This window comes from Carassius gibelio, chromosome B2 (genome assembly GCF_023724105.1).
Source record: "Carassius gibelio isolate Cgi1373 ecotype wild population from Czech Republic chromosome B2, carGib1.2-hapl.c, whole genome shotgun sequence".
NCBI classification, from domain to species: Eukaryota; Metazoa; Chordata; class Actinopteri; order Cypriniformes; family Cyprinidae; genus Carassius; species Carassius gibelio.
This window is the reverse complement of record NC_068397.1, coordinates 6,358,969-6,379,557: the sequence shown is the minus strand read 5'-3', so window position 1 is coordinate 6,379,557 and position 20,589 is coordinate 6,358,969. Positions and strand designations below refer to the sequence as shown.

At 36.8% G+C, this 20,589-nt stretch overlaps 2 protein-coding genes across 3 annotated transcripts; one reads left to right on the top strand and one right to left on the bottom strand.

The window, feature by feature from the left end:
- Positions 1–387: 387 nt before the first annotated feature.
- On the bottom strand, positions 388–2,798 carry LOC127950873 (carbohydrate sulfotransferase 2-like). The gene has a single exon (XM_052548225.1). It carries the CDS (start codon positions 2,274–2,276, stop codon positions 882–884), a length of 1,395 nt encoding a protein of 464 aa, XP_052404185.1. The 5' UTR covers positions 2,277–2,798; the 3' UTR covers positions 388–881.
- A 2,520-nt stretch (positions 2,799–5,318) lies between these two features.
- Positions 5,319–20,548, top strand: LOC127950872 (plastin-1). 2 transcript variants are annotated; one of them, XM_052548223.1, is made up of 16 exons: positions 5,319–5,474; positions 6,523–6,634; positions 6,886–7,046; positions 7,162–7,291; positions 7,676–7,808; positions 7,933–8,014; positions 9,020–9,185; positions 9,357–9,499; positions 11,310–11,405; positions 12,924–13,116; positions 14,509–14,587; positions 15,481–15,595; positions 15,952–16,085; positions 18,562–18,685; positions 18,780–18,904; positions 18,990–20,548. In XM_052548223.1, exons 2-16 carry the CDS (start codon positions 6,565–6,567, stop codon positions 19,126–19,128), a joined length of 1,890 nt encoding a protein of 629 aa, XP_052404183.1. In that variant the 5' UTR covers positions 5,319–5,474; positions 6,523–6,564; the 3' UTR covers positions 19,129–20,548. The 2 variants fall into 2 exon arrangements, with proteins under 2 accessions (XP_052404183.1, XP_052404182.1); XM_052548222.1 differs by having other exon boundaries at positions 5,353–5,513.
- The last annotated feature ends 41 nt before the right edge of the window (positions 20,549–20,589 follow it).

Genomic DNA, 20,589 nt, shown 5'->3' with positions numbered 1-20,589 from the left:
AGATAGATAGATAGATAGATAGATAGATAGATAGATAGATAGATAGATAGATAGATAGATAGATAGATAGATAGATAGATAGATAGATAGATAGATAGAGATTCACCCTCATGTCGTTCTAAACCTATATGACTGATTTTATACGGGGAACACAAAAAAAAAGAAGATAGTTTAAAGAATGTTTCTGATGTTTTTGTCTATAAAGTGTAAGTAATTGTAATTCAAAACAACATGTAACACATTGTTAAAAATATATCTTCTGTTGTTGCTTGGAAGACAGAAATACGTATATATTTGGTTAAGCTATACTTTTGATAAATGCCAGTTTTCATGTTAAATTCACCCACTTCATTTTAATACTGGGGTTAAAAAAAAACAACAACATGATTTCCACCTTTAAAAACGGTTTTAATATTTAATCCCTTAAATTAAGACATTAAAATGTACTGCATAACAAGAAGGACCTGTTTATGGATATGTTAACCCAGAGAAAAAGTCTACAGGAACTGGTTTAAATTAGACACACGGGACAGGGAGACTATTGCTATTTAGATAGATGTCCCTTTAGTTTAAACAGTCCTGAAATCAGGGAATGCCAGATCTAAATGTTTGGATTAAATAAATATCTTGGCGTAGCTTTAATGATCCATGACACATCATACACAAAGTTTTTTTTTTTCTCTTATTTGGTCAAACATGTGGTGATGCACAGACAATATTCTGGTCCCAACATACAATAAGTGGCTGTGCAAAGTATGATGCAAACATATACATTCCACTGAGCCATTAAGCATTGAACATAAATAGCAGTTGGTACAGAATGAGTATCAGGCTGTTATCAGCACAACTGCAAAACATCAAAAGTCTTTGGCGGCGGTGGTTCATATTTTGGGCACTGTCAATAATGGTCTGCTCAAATCCTTAGCCTCCCCGGCCGTGCGGACGCGCAGGTATCCCAGCAGAGACATGGCATGCTGACAGTACTCCTCCACCTGTCTGATCTGCTGGTAGTTCAACACAGTTCTCCAGGCGCTGGCCGCTTGTGTGGCGTTCCTGGAGGACACGATGAAGGGTTTGGTGGAGGCGTTCGGTCCTGTCGTCATATTCATAGCAAAGATCTCAATGTCGTGATTGGCTGAGAGATTAACGAAGCGGTAAACACTCCGAACCGTTTTGATGGGGTTCTCCACCAGGTCCTCGTAGCGTACCGTCATGTACTTGCCTTTGAACCAGGCGGGAGGCTGGAGAGCGGTTTTCAGAGTTCTAGACATCTGTTCGCAGATCACCTCCATGGCTCCAATGGAGTGGTAATCGGACCCGTCTTTTTTGTTCATTTTGTGGTTGGGGTCCACGAATGGCACGCGACGAAGCTTGGGGTCTCGGCTGCGTACGACTTGCAAATTCTCCCGGATGAGTCCGTGCCGGGATTTGATCCTGGAGTTGGCCACCGCCCTGGGGTCTCGCACCAAATGAATCACTTTCAGATTCAAAGAAGGGTCCTCCATCAGGGGGGCCAGAACGTTGACGTCCAAAATGCGAACTCCCTTGATCACGATCGTGTTGTACTTTAGACACTCCTCCTCCAGCATCTCAAGACTCTGTGGAGGGCACTTTCTACAAACCTTTTCGTCCACCATTCCCACCACATCCTTCCTGTAGGACGTGCAGAAGGGGTAGGAGCAGATGACCTTATTGATGGCGGCCCCAAACAGTCCGAGAGTGGTAATGTTCTTGCCCCCAGGACTGTTGTACAGCTGGAAAACGGAGAAGTCGCACCTGTAAAGAGAGCTTAGCATGTCCCTGGCCGCTCCTTGGAGGGACACGGCGTCCCCCGGGTACAGCTTCTGCCAAATATGCCACATGGGCTCATACAAGAAAAACACATCTGGGTTTTGGTTGAAGAGCTCCCCGAAAAACGACGAGCCAGACCTCCAAGTGGTCAAAACGTACACCAGCTGCCTTTTCTTGACCTGCGGGGCTTTGTAAAGGTGACGGATGTCTGATCTGCTTTGGAAGTTCACTCCCTGCATCGGCTGGTTGCACTGCTGTGGCTCTTTGGTCCATTTGTAATTAGCCAGGTTCAGCATGGTCAAAGCCACCAGCAGAAAATAGGCCAGAAACATGATGATCTTCTTCCGCCGTAGCACTTTCATCACAATTCCCGGGTTGGCGATTATTTTGGGGTGGTTTCTCGTGCAGGACTTGTGTTTCCTTCCAAAGCCAGCATTCTTCTCCCATGGTGGTGTGAATTTTAGAGGGTAGGGTTTGATTTTCATTTATGACACAGGAGAGCCAGTGATGTTACAAATAGGTCTGCGGTGTATCACGTGCAGCGATGATGGCACAGAAGAAAGCGTGACATCTGCCCCAGGTCCACGCAATCGATTATCGATTAGGTGATGCGTGGGAGATGAGGGGATGCCCGACGCTCCAAAATACGAGACGAAACCAAAACAAACCGCACCGCAATGCGCAGGCTTTCATTCGGATGCCAGACAGCGTATGCCGCTCATGTTATTTACCGGCAAACAAAGCGAAGTCAAGCACATCTCGTTTTGCTTACCGATGGAAAGCGGCGGGGATTCATCCCGATAACATTATGCGTCCAGTGCACGCGCTGGTGTAAAATGGCGATATACGTTCGAGCGCGATCATTTGCGCTCAGAAGAAAGGAAGAGCCGTCCTCAGAAAGTTCATTTTAAAAGCACTGAATCATAAGAAAAGCCATCTCCCGTCAGAGTGGTACCCAGTCTTAGCTCTGTTGTCCGGGCGTGCGCTATAACTAATTGTACTGCACGAATTACACGGCAGCAAAGAACCAAAAGTCCCACCTCCTCTAAACGCTGATTGGTGGAGTGAGAGCGTCTTGACTTCTACAAATGACACTATTGGTTCGTATCGACGTCCGTCAAATCACACATACAGACAGTTAAACCAACATAGAAACATAATGCACTATATATCATAAAACATTTGGAGATTTCAATCACTTTATACGCGACCTGTTATAATTTTAGATTATGAAGTATCACATATTTCTTTTTCTTTACATTTCTGTACATGTTTTAATACTTTTCTGTGTAGATGTTATGCGTTTAGGGGTTTTTAAAGATCTGCCATGAATATAAAGCATGCATAGTCCTTCTAGTATTTCTTATGTCTTATTTTTAGTTTAAGTCATTAAATTGTTAATATAAATATATTTACATGTATTATGCATTTTATAAATATAATGTCTGAGAATGGAAATGCATCCTAATGTTTTTAATGAAAGTTTTTAGACTTTATTTATTCCTAGGGTCTCTGGGCTGGTCTTGGTGGGGTTCTCTGCATTTCTAAATGTTGAAAACCGAGTATTAAAACAGAATCTTGGGGATTAAAATCATTGGAAGCAGAATTTTGTTACATAAATTAAAAACAAAGTCGTAGTGACAGTCAATTCACGACAAAAACAGAACCACAACTACAATTCTTTGTAGTTAGCGCCACCTGCTGTTTGTTTCTTTTTTTGTTCCCTCCACTTTTTGCATTCTACATTCAAACTCCCACATATTATGGAATAATTCAGATTTATAAATGAGGTTGGTATAGCAAAGGTGCTATTATTCACTCTATCACTCTCTCACGTGTTTTTGTGAAGGGAGATGAGGTTAATACAGTAGACGCAGGCCTTTGCTGCAGTGCACTGGAGTCCTGCCATACTATAAAGGAAGTCATTGCTTCAACCCACTCAAAAAAAAAAAAAAAAGAATGGTGTCATTGTGTGGAAACATTGTTGCACAGAAGGGTTGAAAATAGGTGATGCATGGATCAAACATAACCTCTATAACATGCATAACCTCACTGTCCACTGAAGTAACATTTTATTAAACTAGAGGAATTATTGGTGACATCCTTATCCCACGGCCCACAGCAACAACTTTGGAAACGAGGTAACGGATCCTCTTCTCAGAGCAATCAATAATGCAGGTGGCAACCCAAAGGCTGATGAGTCTCTTAAGGAGGGAGCGCAGTATTGGGTATCAGTGAAACATTCTTGGCCCCTGAAACTGCTGCTTCTCTATCTGCTCATTCATCCAAAATATCTTTAAAACACCTTTTTTTCAACTACACAAGGAGAGTATAATCTGCATTGATTCTTTATTATGGATTGTTCGAAGCTCTTTTAGTGCCTATGAACTGTTGTTTAATTCAGGAAGCGAGGAGCTTTGTAAGTGGTAAGTTATATAATGTGTGTTACTTTAAGGGTTTGTTTCACTGACTCAGCTTGCATGTATTACAGTGTATTACAAGTGTATTACAATCCATGATGACTTCTTATTCTCCTGGAAAGATTCTGTTGGTTGTTGTTTTCTAAAATTACACTAGTTTCTGTGCTAATGTGTGTGATTTATTGTACTGTTTGCATCATCTATGTTTACTTATAAAGTCATTAACCGCATAACAATGTAACACTAAAGAATGTTTTCATTCTTATTATATAATTCTCAAAGTTCAAAGTGGTCAAAGTCCAATTAATTTATTACTGCAGATTATGAGTTTGGCTCAACTTGCTTTTACCTTTAAATATATGACAACATTTTTTTCCCCCTTTTTTCAGAATTTGTTTTTACTTTCAAATCTTCTTTTTCTTTTCTTTTTTTCTTTTTTTTGCCCAGGTGCAATATTTTGCAGCCTTTTATAATCTACACCTTAACTATTTGTAGAGTACTTTTATAATGTTTCAGTCATTAAACTGTACTTTTTTAGTCATGAAATGAGGTTTCTTTCCATCCTCACCATGTGCTAGTACTGTAGTGTTTAGGGTCATGCTTAAAACATGAAGATCTGCTGTCAAACATCTGTCAGCTGAGGTTTCTTGTTCGGTCTCCAGTGAGTTGAACAGCGCGGGAGGGACACTAAAGTGCTAGAATGTTGTTTTCCAGGTCATTCTGATTCCTTCCTTCGATCCATCATCAGGTCATCTGATAAGGTCTGATTACAAGGCAGCAGGCAGCTCTCCTGTACTTTCAATCTGCTTCTGTATCTAATCACTCTAGTTATATTAACAATTAAATAGCTCTTTTCCCATAAATCAAAGAAGCCTTGCAGGTTTACGGATGTGTGTATTTGTGTGTGAGTATTGTGCAGTGAGTGTCAAGCTAGTTAACAAAACCAGTGAAATGTGAAGTCGTTTTGTTAGGTCACAAAATTATAGACAAGTGTCAAGTGAATGATAAAGTATAGCCTCTCACGTGTCACTTTCGCAGCTAGAGTAAGTACAAAAAGCAAATGTCATGACAGCTTCAGCTGACACAGCGTTCGTTTGGGTGTTAAACGTTAACTCCAGATCTGTGTTAGTACGAAGCCATCGCCTTTAACAGACATTACGGGGTCAAAGGTCTCTTTCCTTACCTAACACATCTCCACATACGCTCTGGAGAGGACGGGCGACGCTGTCAACGTCTCGACTGGAATATTAACATCTTTTCCAGGTTAATCTCAAGTTTAGTCTTGAGACGTTTAGGAGAAAGGTATCGTTTTCATATAACTGTTAGCCTAATGTAATGGCAGCATCCATGAAGCTTTGATTTAATTCACAATCTAGTCGCTGCGAATTTTGCTGATGTTAATGTGTTCAATAGCTCCCGTTTTCGCAGAATGTTGTTTATTCAGTAATATTTCTGTGATTGATGATTGAAGACTTATATCTGTGGATCTGACGTGAAACACCGCTGGGATGTTGACACGTCATGTGGTGTGACTTCATAGCGTTTAGCTAATTCTCTTGTTTTGTGTCTTGCAGCTTTTATATAGTCTCATATTATTTGTACAGTACTTTTAAAATGCATTTATTACATCTTAGCATGATTTAAAACCAACAGGGTAAAGGCAAATGGTGATTAAATATGCTAAAACCTAAACGTTTAATGCTGATTTAAAAAATAAATAAATAAATAAATAAAGATAATTTACAAATTAAACATTATATAACATAGAAAAATGTAAGGCCAGTAACATGTTTAATTTGCATGAATATTTCAATATGAATGTTTTATTATTAATACATAAACTAATTAATTTGATTAAAAGTGAAATTAAGTTAAATTCAGTTTCAAATAGATTTTGAATTGTATTCAACAAAAAAAATCCTAGCTCAGCTGTTTTTAACTGATGATATTGACAAATGTTTCTTGGGTGGCAAATTAGCCAATTAGAATGATCTCTGAAGGATCACGTGACTGGAGTCTGGAGTAATGGCTGCTGCTGGATATTCAGCTTTGCATCACAAGAATAAATGACATTTTAAAATATATTCAAAAAGAGAACAGTTATTTGAAGTTATAATAATATTTCAGTTTTTACTGTATTTTCAATAAAACAATGTTTTGTGTGCATAAGAAACCCACACTTTTGGAAGGTAGCACACGTCTGTAACTGTGTTTTTACCAGTTGTGTCCACCATGGATTTGCTTATCATAGAGATACAGCTGTGGGCAAACAGGTTTTACACCACGCAAACTCTCTGTGTGGACTTTTTAGGCAGGTCTTTTGCATGGTGAGAACTGCTGCATAGAGAACAGCATGGACAGCAAAGTGACACAGATCTCCCGAGAAGATCTGGAGGACCTGAGAGAGGCTTTCAACAAAATCGGTCAGTTCAATTCTGTCTGAATCTCGCTGTAGTCTTAGCAAACTGTGCATTGGAACGAGTTTGGATCATCTGACTTGGTACTTGTCAAACATTATCAAAGCTGCAATAACTGACTATAAATGTCTTTTTTTACGGCTAAGCATTGCCTCACGCAATTCTAAACATATAATTGTAATGCTGAAGTATTATGTCCAACCGTTTGCTGCAAGAATGGACAACTGTCAACGCAAACTGGCGTTTTTTCATTGCAGATATTGATAACAGTGGCTATGTGAGCGATTTTGAACTTCAGGAGCTCTTTCGAGAGGCCAGCTTTAACATTCCTGGATACAAGGTACGGGAGATTGTGGAGAAGTTCATGGAAGGGGACACCAACAAAGACGAGAAGATCAGTTTTGAAGAGTTTGTTGCGGTAAGCCTGGCTATGGCTTTTGTCTTATCTTAAAATGCTGGTGAGCTGGTCAAAGGGCCTGATCTGTTGATTGTGCCACGCACTTTGAAAGCTGAGATCTCGCTTTGCTCTTCAGATTTACCAAGACATGAGAAGCAAAGAGGTGAGAGAAACTTTCCGCAAGGTCATCTCCAGGCGGGATGGGATTCGTTCGTTTGGAGGAACATCGAAGATCTCAAGTGAAGGAACTCAGCATTCTTACTCAGGTGGTTGCGTTTATCCTCATGGAAGTCACTGTGAAACAATAATGTGCTTAGTTATGTTATGCACATTTATGCACAGTTATGCACATTTCTGGGTTTTATGTAGAAACGGGTTATCTAATGTTTGCCCACCTCCATTCTGCTATAAAATGCCCAACTTTCTCCATCCAAGGAATTCCTGCGGCATAAAATCAAGTCCAGCTCTACATATTTTCATATTGAATATCCTGTTTCACTTGGACATGTGTAAAATGTTTCTGCTATACTTGAGCACTACTTCAGAACAAGTGAAAACCTGAATTATTTGACATTTGTCAATGAATGACCCCTGACACATGTGGACCAAATGCCATTTTACTAATGTTTGGTTTTTGAATCCGTTCTCAGATGAAGAAAAAGTGGCCTTTGTGAACTGGATCAATAAGTCCTTGGCAGACGATCCTGACTGCAAGCATCTGATCCCGATGAACCCGGAGACTGACAGCTTATTCAAATCTGTGAAAGACGGAATATTGCTGTGGTAATATGAGATGAACTGTGTAATGTTTGTTATGCTGTTAAATGCACAGAGGGATTCATTATTCATCACAGTTCCTGATAAATACCAGTTCATGTTTAACAACATCTCGGCTGTCTCTTTACAGCAAAATGATCAACCTCTCACAGGCAGACACCATTGATGAGCGGGTCATCAACACCAAGAAGTGCACTCCGTTTACAATGACCGTAAGCATTCTCACATTTGTAACCCAACAAACATCAAAAAAGCAGATCTTTGAAAATCTCTCTCGATAGGTCAATCTACCACACACACACACACACACACACACACACATGTTGGGTTTTCATGCATGTTTTACAAACTGTATTTTCTATCCCTTTACCCTAATGTTTTCCCTTAAACCTACCTCTCACACGAAGCCTAGACATATTCTTAACTAGTTGTTTAAGATATCCTCAATGCGTTTTATGTATCTTTTATATTGTTGTGTGCTATTAAATTATCTCTAAGACCCATTAACACTTATTTCTGGGAGAAAAATAACCAGGACATGTTCTTAACTAGTTTTTTAAGATAACCTCAATGTGCTTTATCTATCTTTTATATTGCTGTGTGCTATTAAATGATCTTTAAAACCAGTTTACAATAAGCATGATAGCTATATAGATCTCACTATATTGTTATAGATATAGCTATATTTAAAATCCTAACATAAGCATCCACACCACCACATGATAATGCTACAATATATTAATATTTTTAATGCATCATTGTATGAATACATGCAAATACATATTTTTATAAGTTTTTTATAAGAACCATTCTTTATAAGTTTTGTGAGATTCTTCCTAATGCACTTTCTGTATGTTTATCATCTTTAGACCCACACACACTGAAAATGACAGCTATATAGATAACAGTATCTATATATAGCATCCATAACATCACACGATAATGTTCTGTTTATTATAAGCGTGTGCAGCAGTTTAGGCATCTGTCATTTAATGCTCCAGCTTTTTAAAGTGATTCACTTTTCTGATTTGCTGAAAGTGACTCTTGTTTATTTGTTTTCTTACTGTTATAGTTGTGGTGTGGACGCCACTATTCTCACAGAATCAAAACGATTGTTAACAATACTTCTAGTGTGAATGTGCCTTCAGACGCTTTCGGATAAAAGATGTGTGCATTATATTTTGACAACAAATCTGTACTATCTGTTATTTCTACAGGAGAATTTGGTGTTGGCTCTCAACTCTGCGTCAGCTATTGGCTGCACGGTGGTCAACATCGATGCTCAGGACATGAAAGCAGGAACCCCTCACCTCGTGCTTGGCCTCCTCTGGCAAATCATAAAAATCGGCCTCTTCGCTGACATTGAGATCTCACGCAATGAAGGTCAATACTCTGCTGCAATAGCACAAATTGCGATTTTTATAATCGTGGTGCTGTCCAATGGGGTGTTGATTGCTGCCATAAATAAATAAAAGCATGCATGTGCGTGAGTGACTGATTTATGCCTCTTAAGAGGTTTGAGTAACACGTGTCTGTGTATTTATGCCTCTGTAGCTCTAATTGCTTTGCTGGATGAGTCAGAGGATCTGGACCACCTGATGTCAATGTCCCCCGAGGACCTTTTGCTGCGATGGGTCAACTATCACCTCAAAGCTGCTGGCTGGGAACCAATCAGAAACTTCAGTGACGACATTAAGGTAGTTTAGAAGCTTCATTAAAGATGTCATCATTATCAGTTGCTACTGAAAATTGACATCACCCCATTTTATATATATATATGTATATATATATCAAATAATTGCAGCCTTGGTAAACAAAAGAGACCCCAAACTTTTGAACTGTAGTGAATATCAACTGTAGTGAATTAAAATATATTAATTACAAATAGCATAGATAAAGGTCATATATTTTCAGAATTTAAAACATATTTAGTGCATACCTTCAAATGCAAAAATAGGTAATACTTTAGAATACTGTTTCTTACTTACTGCAGAAGTAATAAGGACTTATTGAAGAACTAACAGGTAGTTTTTCATTAACAATTAATCAGTATGTAATACAATTTTATGATTGTGTTAAGTAACAGTTAGCTAATCAATAACTAATGAATTCTGTCATACCTACTGAAGAAATACTATTAATTATCTACTAGTTAGGGTTGAAGAAAAATAACTATGAAATAACTACTAATGAACAGTTATACACAGTTTCATTGAATTGTGACCCTTTCATATAAAAGTTATTAGCAGTAGTAGTAGTATGAAAATGCAACATTAATAAATGCAATACATTTAACAGAGGTTTTGCCTGTGTAGTGAATTGTTTTGTGAGTGTGTTTTGTAAGAAATCAGCTTCCAGTAGGAACCCCACCACGACTCCAGTGCTTTGAGAAAATTACCTTAGTTTTTATATTTTATACTGTATGTGTGCCTCCTCAGCATATACCACATTACCATTAATTCAATTTCTGTATGTAAGGCAAAGCCTGAGAAAAAGTGAAAATACAGGTAACAAATTAGTAATAAATATAAATTATCAAATAATTCTGCAGGACTTATTTTGAACCTGAAACAGCAGGCCTATAGTGAAATTATAGTGAACCCTTTAGTAATTAATAAAGAATTATCATATAATTCATATTTTATTCAGTTTTAACATGTATACTGCCCACATTTAAACTAATTTAGCAAACATTTTATAATCAAAGCTTAAACATTTAGAAGCAAACAAAATGCATATTTAATTTCCATTATAGGCTAATAAGTGGAGTGTAACAATGTTGCTAGTGCAGTAGTACTTTGTACTTGTCCTTTTCCTCAAGTCATTTTGAAAATAAACAGGCCTACGTATAATTTCACTGGAGAAATATTTTATTGGGGTATCTGTACTTTTACTCAAGGACATGATTTGTGGGACACAGCCTGATTATTTTAGTGATTATTTGCGTATAACTGTTCATTAGTAGTTACTTCATAGTTATTTTTCTTGAACCCTAACTAGTAGATAATTAATAGTATTTCTTCAGGAGGTATGAAAGAATTCATTAGTTATTGATTAGCTAACTGTTACTTAACACAATCATAAAATTATATTAATACTGATTAGTTAACACATCTTCCTTAGTAGTTAACAGTAGTGAGTTAAGTGTTAATGAATAATCACCTGTTAGTTCTTCAATAATTCCTTATTAGTTATTCAGTAAGTAAGAAACAGTATTCTAAAGTGTTACCCAAAAATATATTACAAAATGCACTTCAGGGTTTAAGAAAAATACATTTAGTGTATAAATATTTTTGGATTTATGAAATATATATGTACATACATGTTAATATATATTTGTTAAATATATATTTAAAGTATATACCATATGGTAAATGAATCACAGGCCTATAGGCAGCATAAAAGTCCAGCCTTTGATCAGGTTTGACATCAAATTCTATGAGTTTTAATTTTTATGTCAGTTAAGATTGACTTGTGTAACTAAACAGAGCCTTTTTCTGCTCTCAGGACTCCAGGGCATATTTCCACCTGCTCAATCAGATCTCGCCTAAAGGAGACGTGGATGACGAGATGAGGATTGACATTGACATGTCTGGTTTCAATGTAAGTCCTTCTGAATGTTCGCTCGGCAGCCTTTGCCTTTTTTACTGAGGAAGTCAATATGCTGATTCGTTTCCTGTGTCAGTGACTGTTTAGCACTTAATGACATGATGTAGTGCAGATAAGAAACTTCTTGACTTTTTGACACCCAACACTGATTGCTGCCCAAACAAAGCCAAGGGAAATATGAGAACGAAAAACAACAAGACAAGGACCTAAAAAAGGGAGAGCGGTTATGAGTGTTGGGTTTGTTTTTGTAAATCAGAATTGGACAGGTTTATTCGTCTATGAATTATACATATTTGTGGTGAAAATTTCTATTGCTATAGCACTATAACTATTTTTCGAATCCCTTTTTGGTTTTGACACCCCAAAATACAACAAAGACCTTGTCCAGGTTGCTGCACATCTCACCACAAATCACATTAGTGACTCTCAGATGATCCATGTCTACCTAAAAGAATATGACGCCTATCACGTCTTCCTTATATAAGGTCCATTCAGTATTATTCAGGAGCCAGTTATCCTTCTCCATCCCCAGCTCCGCTTCTCAGTAAGCATACACTGCAGTTTTGTTGTCTGTCGTTTTAAATTATTGACATCTTTAAGGTCAGACGAATTCTGGGTAGAATATAACTATTCACTGTGTCCTTGTTACAGTATAATCCCACATTTAAGTACTGAGTAATATTAATTAGCTACATGTACTTACTATATGGTTAGGGTTATGATTAGATTTTGGATTAGGGTTACTTGCATGTAATTATGCATAATTATTTGTTATGAATATAGTAAGTACATGTTGCATGTGCAACAAAGACACCCTTAAGCCTAAGAATGACGTGCCAAAATACCATGAAGAACATATTATCACAATTTACTTTTAAAAAAAAAAGATAAATAAAAACAAAAATATTTTTTTTCATCATAATGCATAATGTTTTGCTTATAATCGGTTTTTATCAGTTATTATCGATGGTGATTCTCATTGCTATTGACACCCCAAATGACTTATTGAATTTTACTCTAAAACTGGTTAAAGTATAATTTTTAAATAATTGAATGGCCTTACAATCACCTAGAGAACCCTTAGAGCACATAAGTGCCACAGAAGGTTTTGTATAAGCAAGAAACACTTAAATTTTATTCAGACAATGCAAACTTTCACTTGAGATCTTATTTCGGCTCCAATATGTTAGTGCGTCGACATATAGCACAACTATGTGATTAAAAAATGGATTCAAAAATTAATAAAAACTATACTACTAACTACATTTTGTGCAAAACAATGTTTATACTGTATGGGGAAAATCATGCAAATAGGGTCTATTTTTCATGTCAAGGAAAGTGACTGAATGTGGGTGTAAAGCGTATTGTTTGTAATGTTACACCTCATATTGTCCTATTATTGTGCTACAGAACATCCATTAATCACGTAGCAGATGTCTTTTAGATAATCACCTGCTTTAGAGCACTGCTCCAGATCTCTAGTTCTTTAGGTTTAATAAGTGTCTGTTTTAGGAGCGTGATGATGAAAGGCGAGCAGAGCTGATGCTGAAGCAGGCGGATCGTCTGGACTGCAGACAGTTTGTCACTCCCAGTGATGTGGTGGCAGGAAACCAGAAGCTCAACATGGCCTTTGTAGCCAATCTTTTCAACATGTACCCGGCCTTGAACCGAGCCGCCAGTAATGGCATTGATTATACAATTGAGGGTGAGTTGCATTATTTTTGATATGTGGATGTGCCAAACATGGGACGTGAGAAAGGTGTTGTGTATGCAGCCTGGGGCTCTCTGGTGTTTCGGAGAGCTGGCTGACTGCCTGTGATGAATGATGCTGCCTTATCTTTGCTCTACATCTGAGCTCACATCCTGTCTGAATTACCAAACAGACATTTCCAATGATCAAAACAAGAAACATACTCAAACAACTGCATCCATGAAAGCACTTCATTCATAACGGCATACAAGTTTAAAAAGAAGTCTGTATTTTAATCTTTATTTTGCAATGGCTGTATTATCTTCACCACCTACATATTCTTCTTATTATTATTATTTTGTAACACAAAGCTAGATATAATAATAATAATAACTTAATAGTGTATTGTTTCCTACCATATTTTTGAGCTTTTTTTTTTTCTTACAAGATTAATTCATAAAACCTGATAACAAACAGGAAACGTTCAAATGTAAAGTGACTTAGAGTGACGTCATAGGTGAGGTTTCAAGATAATCGCTTACAGGTTACATTTTATGAATACATAATTATTGAACTGATCTTATCGAGGTTTTCCTTGCACGCTCTGGAGGCGTTGCGGTTTATTGGCGAGTTAAAGCACGTGCAGTGTTCTGAGTGAGCAGCAGGGGGCGTGCTGTGGCTGTTCTGCACGTGTGTGTAAGAGGGTCACACGTGACATCAGTAATTGGGGTCACTGGGTTCATCTCACTGTCTGTTTATCTCTCTTCTGTCCTCCTGATCTGATTGTTCCTTTTTCTTCTTCATTCTGTCTCCTTGAATACAGTAGTCAATGCCATCAAGCCTACACATAAGTAGATTTGCCAGAACCTGTTAACTGCCTTTTCTCTTCCATTTACATTGCAAAAAGAGAAAAATTATAATTTTACCGTCATGTCCATTGCTTCATTCATAACAATATTTATTCAAACCGCAGCCTGGTTTTATTGTTAATTATGACAAAGGTCTATTGTGCAAACTAATAATATTTAGCTCAGACTATCATCATGTAATCATGTAATCATTCAGGTTTAAATGGCTTTATTAAAAACGTATTTACTAAGAGTTTATCATGGGAAACTAATCTAGCTTTTTTAGATCTGGCTTCATCCCTAGTTCACTTTTATGAAAACTACAACTAAAAAAAATCATTAGCATATGACTACCCACATTAATGTTGGTTTGTCAGTCTATATATAGAAATCATAAAGGTACCACAGCCAAAGTAGCCAATTTAATTTTATGAGATGGTGGACAGTTTGTGCTTATTATGTGAGTATGGTATAAACACGGACATCCAATCAAAATAGTCAACATATAAAAACATTTAAAATGCATAATAATCTTGAAAATGAATCCCATTGACTGCAGGGGAAACACGAGAGGACAGGACGTTCAGAAACTGGATGAATTCTCTGGGAGTTGCTCCACATGTCAATCACCTGTACAGGTAACACAGCCATCTGTTCCAGCTTACAGTAATGCCAGAGCTTTCTACAGCGACACTGAAACATAAGGACTAGTCTTGGCCCTGGAATCAAAAGCTAAAAACAGTATAAACCAATAGGGAACACATAAGACTTTAGTTTATTACTTTTTATTCATACCTAAATGATGGATCTGCAGGGAGGTTGTGAGATGGTATGCTATGGTGTTATATACAAAATATTATTTTATAGTTATTAGTAGTTCTTTCTAAGGCAGGCATCCATATTGGCAATGCTTAAACTTCCCAAAGTATTACATTTGGGCACATACTGTAACCTGTGCATACATTTAGATTCATATTACTTTATTTAGCAGACCTTTCTTTTTTTTTTTTTTTTCTTTTTTTTTTTGGTGTTACATTAATTTCATGGACATTTCCATTAACTCTAAAGTACAATCAAATGCAAGTTAAACGTTCCAAATTCCAGAAAATTTCCTTCAAATTACTTTTACTTTATATTAACAGTGTGGTAAAAGATTAAACAGGAATTATTGTTATATTAATCGATAGATGAAAAGGAGTGACTGGAATTTCTTTGGGCTGTAACCATATAACAATATTGTAATGTTTCATTTGTACGATAGATATGAATAAAATTGTGGATCATACTGTTTATCACAGACAGTAAAGGTGGACTATCACTTACTTTTTCAAACTATTAAGTGATTATATATACAGTTTTCATCTGGTGAATGGTATAACAAGCAGATTTAATATGGTGTGTTATGAAGAAACTTCCTGACAAATCAGTGGTGGTCTGCACCTTTAAACACAACTCATATTGATTCATTGTCTTTACCTGAGCACATTATAACCAAGAGAGTGAATTTCATCATTACCATCTTCTTCTCCAGTGATCTGCAAGACGGTCTCATCATTCTTCAGCTGTATGAGAGAATCCAGGTTCCTGTTAACTGGACTCGAGTTAATAGACCTCCCTATCCTATACTGGGATCCAACATGAAGAAGGTTTGTATTGAAGTTTTATATCAGAGTTTAAAAAAAGAACAAGAAGCTACTGAATGTGTTGAACAACTGGCTCACATTTCAGTCAGATTTTTTTTTTTCTTACATCACATTAATAATGGGTCAAAATCTATTTGTTTCTGACAGCAAATTAAATACGGCTGTATTGCAACATGTTGAATTTGTGTCCCTGCTGAAATGATTTGCACAGCTGCCTCAGGGTACCGGCTAGCTGCGTTCAGAATTCAAAATGCATGCTTTCTTCATCAAAAAATGCTATTTATGTATGGAGACCTGCAGTTGTTAGGGTTGAATTATACATGTCATGTTAATTTGGTTGACATATGTTTGTTTTGTAGCTTGAGAATTGTAATTATGCGGTCGCACTGGGCAAAAAGGAAGCAAAGTTTTCCTTAGTAGGAATCGGTGGTGAGAATATCAATGAAGGAAGCTCCATGCACACCCTTGCGTTGGTCTGGCAGTTAATGAGAAGGTACTTTATTTTTACAGTTTAGGATTCAACACAGTCCAATGGCAATTTGTAACTATTTTACATTTTGCCGAATTTGTGGAAAATTCATATGACTTGTATTAAAGGTGCTGTATGTAGGACTGACACAGAGTGGTTGAACTAGGTATTACAGTCCAAATTCAAAATAATGGAGATTTTTTTTTTCACCCGACCCCTCCTCCTCAGACTTGAAGCACGCAGGTTGCCAGATTGATGACACAAACATAAACAAGTGCACTTGACAATTAAAGGGGGGGTGAAATGCTATTTCATGCATACTGAGTTTTTTACACTGTTAAAGAGTTGGATTCCCATGCTAAACATGGACAAAGTTTCAAAAATTAAGTTGTACGTTTGAAGGAGTATTTCTGTTCCAAAAATACTCCTTCCGGTTTGTCACAAGTTTCGGAAAGTTTTTTTCGAGTATGGCTCTGTGTGACGTTAGATGGAGCGGAATTTCCTTATATGGGTCCTGATGCACTTCTGCCGGAAGAGCGCGTGCTCCCGTATAGCAGAGCAGAGAGAGGCTGTGCACAGACAATCACTGATCAGAGCGAGAGCGTCGCGAAATGTCACAAAAGGAGTGTGTTTTTAGTTGCCAGGGCAAGACAACCCTGCACAGATTACCAAAGAAAAAACAGCATTAAGGGACCAGTGGATGGAGTTTATTTTTACAGAGCATCAACAGAGTTGTGCAAGTGTTTGTGTTTGTTCCCTGCATTTCAAAGATGCTTGTTTTAAAAACAAGGCCCAGTTTGACGCCGGATTTGCGTATCGTTTATTTCTTAAGGATGATGCAATCCCAACGAAAATGGGTCACGATTGTGTGTTTGAACTGCAGGCGGTGAGTAAAACTGCTTCAAATATCTCTGCCTCCTTGTTAGTGTGTCCGCCTCCCATCGGAGACCCGGGTTCGAGCCCCGCTCGGAGCGAGTCCTTGCTGCTGCAGCTCTCGTTCAGTTTCAGCCTTCACAGCTGTCACAGCTTCCAAACGCTCTCAACGCAACTGGCGCTCGTGATTCTTTAGCTCCGCCCACACGTCACGCCTCCAGGCGCTCGTGTTTTTCCGGGAAAAATCGATACAGACTATCTTTCTCTTATGAATATAATAAAACTAAATACTTTTTGGAGTTATGAAGGATGCAGTACTACTCTATAGGTACTCAAGATTAACATGATATTGAGTGAAAACAAGCATTTCACCCCCACTTTAATGAATTACACAGTGTTTTCCACCAACTGTCAACCCAGGATGCCGAAATACAATTGGATTAACTACCAGTGGGCGGGTTTGACAAACCAAAACAACTACAGACATTCCGTTAACAAGTATGTTAACTTGGCATGTTTCTTAAATATCAGCAAGCATATTATGGTATTTTTATGCTTTAGTAGAGTTAAAATCTTACATACAGCACCTTTAATCTAATATTTTTTTCTACCTGCTTACTCGCCACTGAGTTTTTCTTATATGGGTGGATCTTTATTTTATATTTTATTGTATATATGTTTGTGTGTGTGTGTTATATAATATATAAATATATAAATACACACATAAAGTATATATTTTGAAAATAAGTACATGTATATACAATTATATATTAATAAAATAATTACAATAATTAGATAATTATAATATATATATATATATATATATATATATATATATATGTGTGTGTGTATGTGTGTGTTATATATAAATATAAATAAATACACACATACAGTATATATTTTGAAAATAATTACATATATATACAATTATATATTTATATTCTTATATTATATATATATATATATATAGATAGATAGATAGATAGATGTGTGTGTGTATATGTGTATATATATATATATATATATATATATATATATATATATATATGTTAACAACATATTTTTCTAAAATATATGCATGTGTTTGTATTAATATATACATAATAAATATGCAAAGTATACAGTCATATTGTGTAAACAAAAACTTTAATTTTGGATGCAATTAATCGTAATTAGTTATTTGACAGCACTAATATATATATATATATATATATATATATATATATATATATATATATATATATATATATATATATATATATATATATATATATATACAGTGTGTGTGTGTGTATAATCTAATAAAAATTTTGTATAATTCGTTTGAAATTGCAAACTTATTTATTTATTTATTATATAGGATTAGGATAAGGCTGAAATAATTAATTAGAATTTGATGAATAGAAAGTTCAGAAGAACAGAATTTAATTGTTATAAAATTTTCTTTTGTTATATTATACATTTCTTTACTCTCACCTTTGGTCAGTTTAATGCATCCCTGCTGAATAAAAGTATTGATTATATATATGCCGTATGGAGATGGTTATGTTATGGTCACATCTATTCTTGTTGAATATTGCTGATATGAATTATTTAGTCAGTTCATTACAATGAATAACTCCCGCAGGTACACACTGAAGGTTCTGTCTGACATCGGTGATGGGGAAAAAGTTAGCGATCAAGTTATCATTGACTGGGTGAACAACACCTTGAAACAAGGCCAGAAAGACTCCTATATTAACAGCTTCAAGGTGAATCCCGTTCACTATCAATGAATTCAATATCAAACATGCCCAAGTTGAAATGTTTTTTCACTTAAACCTTCTTTGTAATCTGTCATTCCAGGATAAATCAATCAGCACTAGCCTGCCAGTGATTGATCTGATCGACACCATCGTGCCCAAAACCATCAAATACGAGATGGTGAAGACCGGAGAGCTGACGCCAGAGGACAGGCTAAACAATGCAAAGTAAGTTCTCCCCACAGCTCCTCATAAATTACCCCGATACACATCTGACGCCAACCTTATCCGTATCTCTGCTTCCCACTCGCAGATATGCAATCTCAGTGGCGCGAAAAATCGGAGTCAGGGTGTATGCCCTGCCCGATGACCTTGTGGAGGTCAACCCCAAGATGGTGATGACGGTGTTTGCATGCCTTATGGGAAGAGGCTTGAAGAAAGCAGATGGCTGACCTTCCTGAAGGACACTGTCAGAAAGCACAACCCTCACTTCGCACTTTTTCTTCTCCCGACTTTCCTCATTCACCAATCCTTTCATGCATTTGTTTTTTGAAACATTTCTTCATGAATATTTCGTCTTTGATTAATTGACCTCCTATTAATTACATTTCACTGATTGTTTCATTTCTCCTAGCTAATACGCTTCATGTAGATTATTCAGAGATGATGTCATTTTCTTAAATGAACAGTTCATCCAAAAATGAAAATGATCAGAAATGTACTCACCCACCAAAATCTAGATGAGTTTGTTTCTTCATCAGAGCAGATTTAGAGAAATGTAGCATTACATCACTTTCTCACCAATGGAACCTCTTTAGTGAATGGGTGCCATCAGAATGAGAGTCCAAACAGCTGATTTGGACTATAAGTCGCACCTGAGTATAAGTCGCATCAGTCCAAAAATACGTCATGACAAGGAAAAAAACATATATAAGTCGCACTGGACTATAAGTCGCATTTATTTAGAACCAAGAACCAAGAGAAAACATTACCGTCTACAGCCACAAGAGGGCGCTCTTTGTTTTCAGTGTAGACTACAGGATCAGTGAGCAGCATAGAGCGCCCTCTCGTGGCTGTAGACGGTAATGTTTTCTCTTGGTTCATTTCTCTTAGTTCATTTCTCTTTGTTCATGTCAAATTAATTTTGATAAATAAGTCGCACCTGACTATAAGTCGCAGGACCGTCCAAACTATGAAAAAAAATTGCAACTTATAGTCCGGAAAATACATTAATCATGCACGCGAAAAGCTGCATACCTATAGGAAACAAATCCATTTTTAAGATGTTTTAATCCATAATATCTGGCCAAAATACATGTCCGTAATCCATAGTAACACTGTGAAAAAGTCCATCTCCTGTTGTCTTCTCACATCAAAATCCTCTGACATGTTTTTTTAGAACTGTTTTGGACTGCTTGTAAATAGATATGTGCATATGTCTCTCCTGATTCAGACGAGATTACTTTTAATAGTAGAGATTTAGGGCTCATGTTTTCAGTCTTGATGGATTTGTTTGCAGACTACTTACTTGTGGATTATTGTGATGATTTATCCGCTGTTTAGACTCTCATTCTGACGGCACCCATTCACTTTAGAGGATCTATCGGTGAGCAAGTGATGCAATGCTACATTTCTCCAAATCTGTTCCGATGATGAAACAAACTCATCTACTTCTGGGAAGGCCCGAGGGAGACGGAATCGCAAGGAAATTCTGATTTCTGTGTGAACTGTTCCTTAATAATTGTGCATAACTGTTTTGATTCATTCATTGACTCGTTAAAGTGATTCTTTCAGTTGAGCCAGATTGTAAATAGCTGGATATTTTTACAGTGCGTCAATAAAGGTGTCCACCAGAAATATTTGAGCCATGTAGATATCTGCACATTCATTGCGTTTGTTATTTAATCAAGCTT

What these genes read in the sequence shown, in the direction of transcription:
- LOC127950873 (XM_052548225.1), bottom strand. Translation starts at nt 2,276, where the DNA reads ATGAAAATCAAACCCTACCCTCTAAAATTCACACCACCATGGGAGAAG.
- LOC127950872 (XM_052548223.1), top strand. Translation starts at nt 6,565, where the DNA reads ATGGACAGCAAAGTGACACAGATCTCCCGAGAAGATCTGGAGGACCTG. An exon ending in AAAGACGGAATATTGCTGTG is followed by an intron (nt 7,809 to 7,932) that starts GTAATATGAGAT and finishes GTCTCTTTACAG; the next exon opens with CAAAATGATCAACCTCTCAC. An exon ending in TGAGATCTCACGCAATGAAG is followed by an intron (nt 9,186 to 9,356) that starts GTCAATACTCTG and finishes ATGCCTCTGTAG; the next exon opens with CTCTAATTGCTTTGCTGGAT.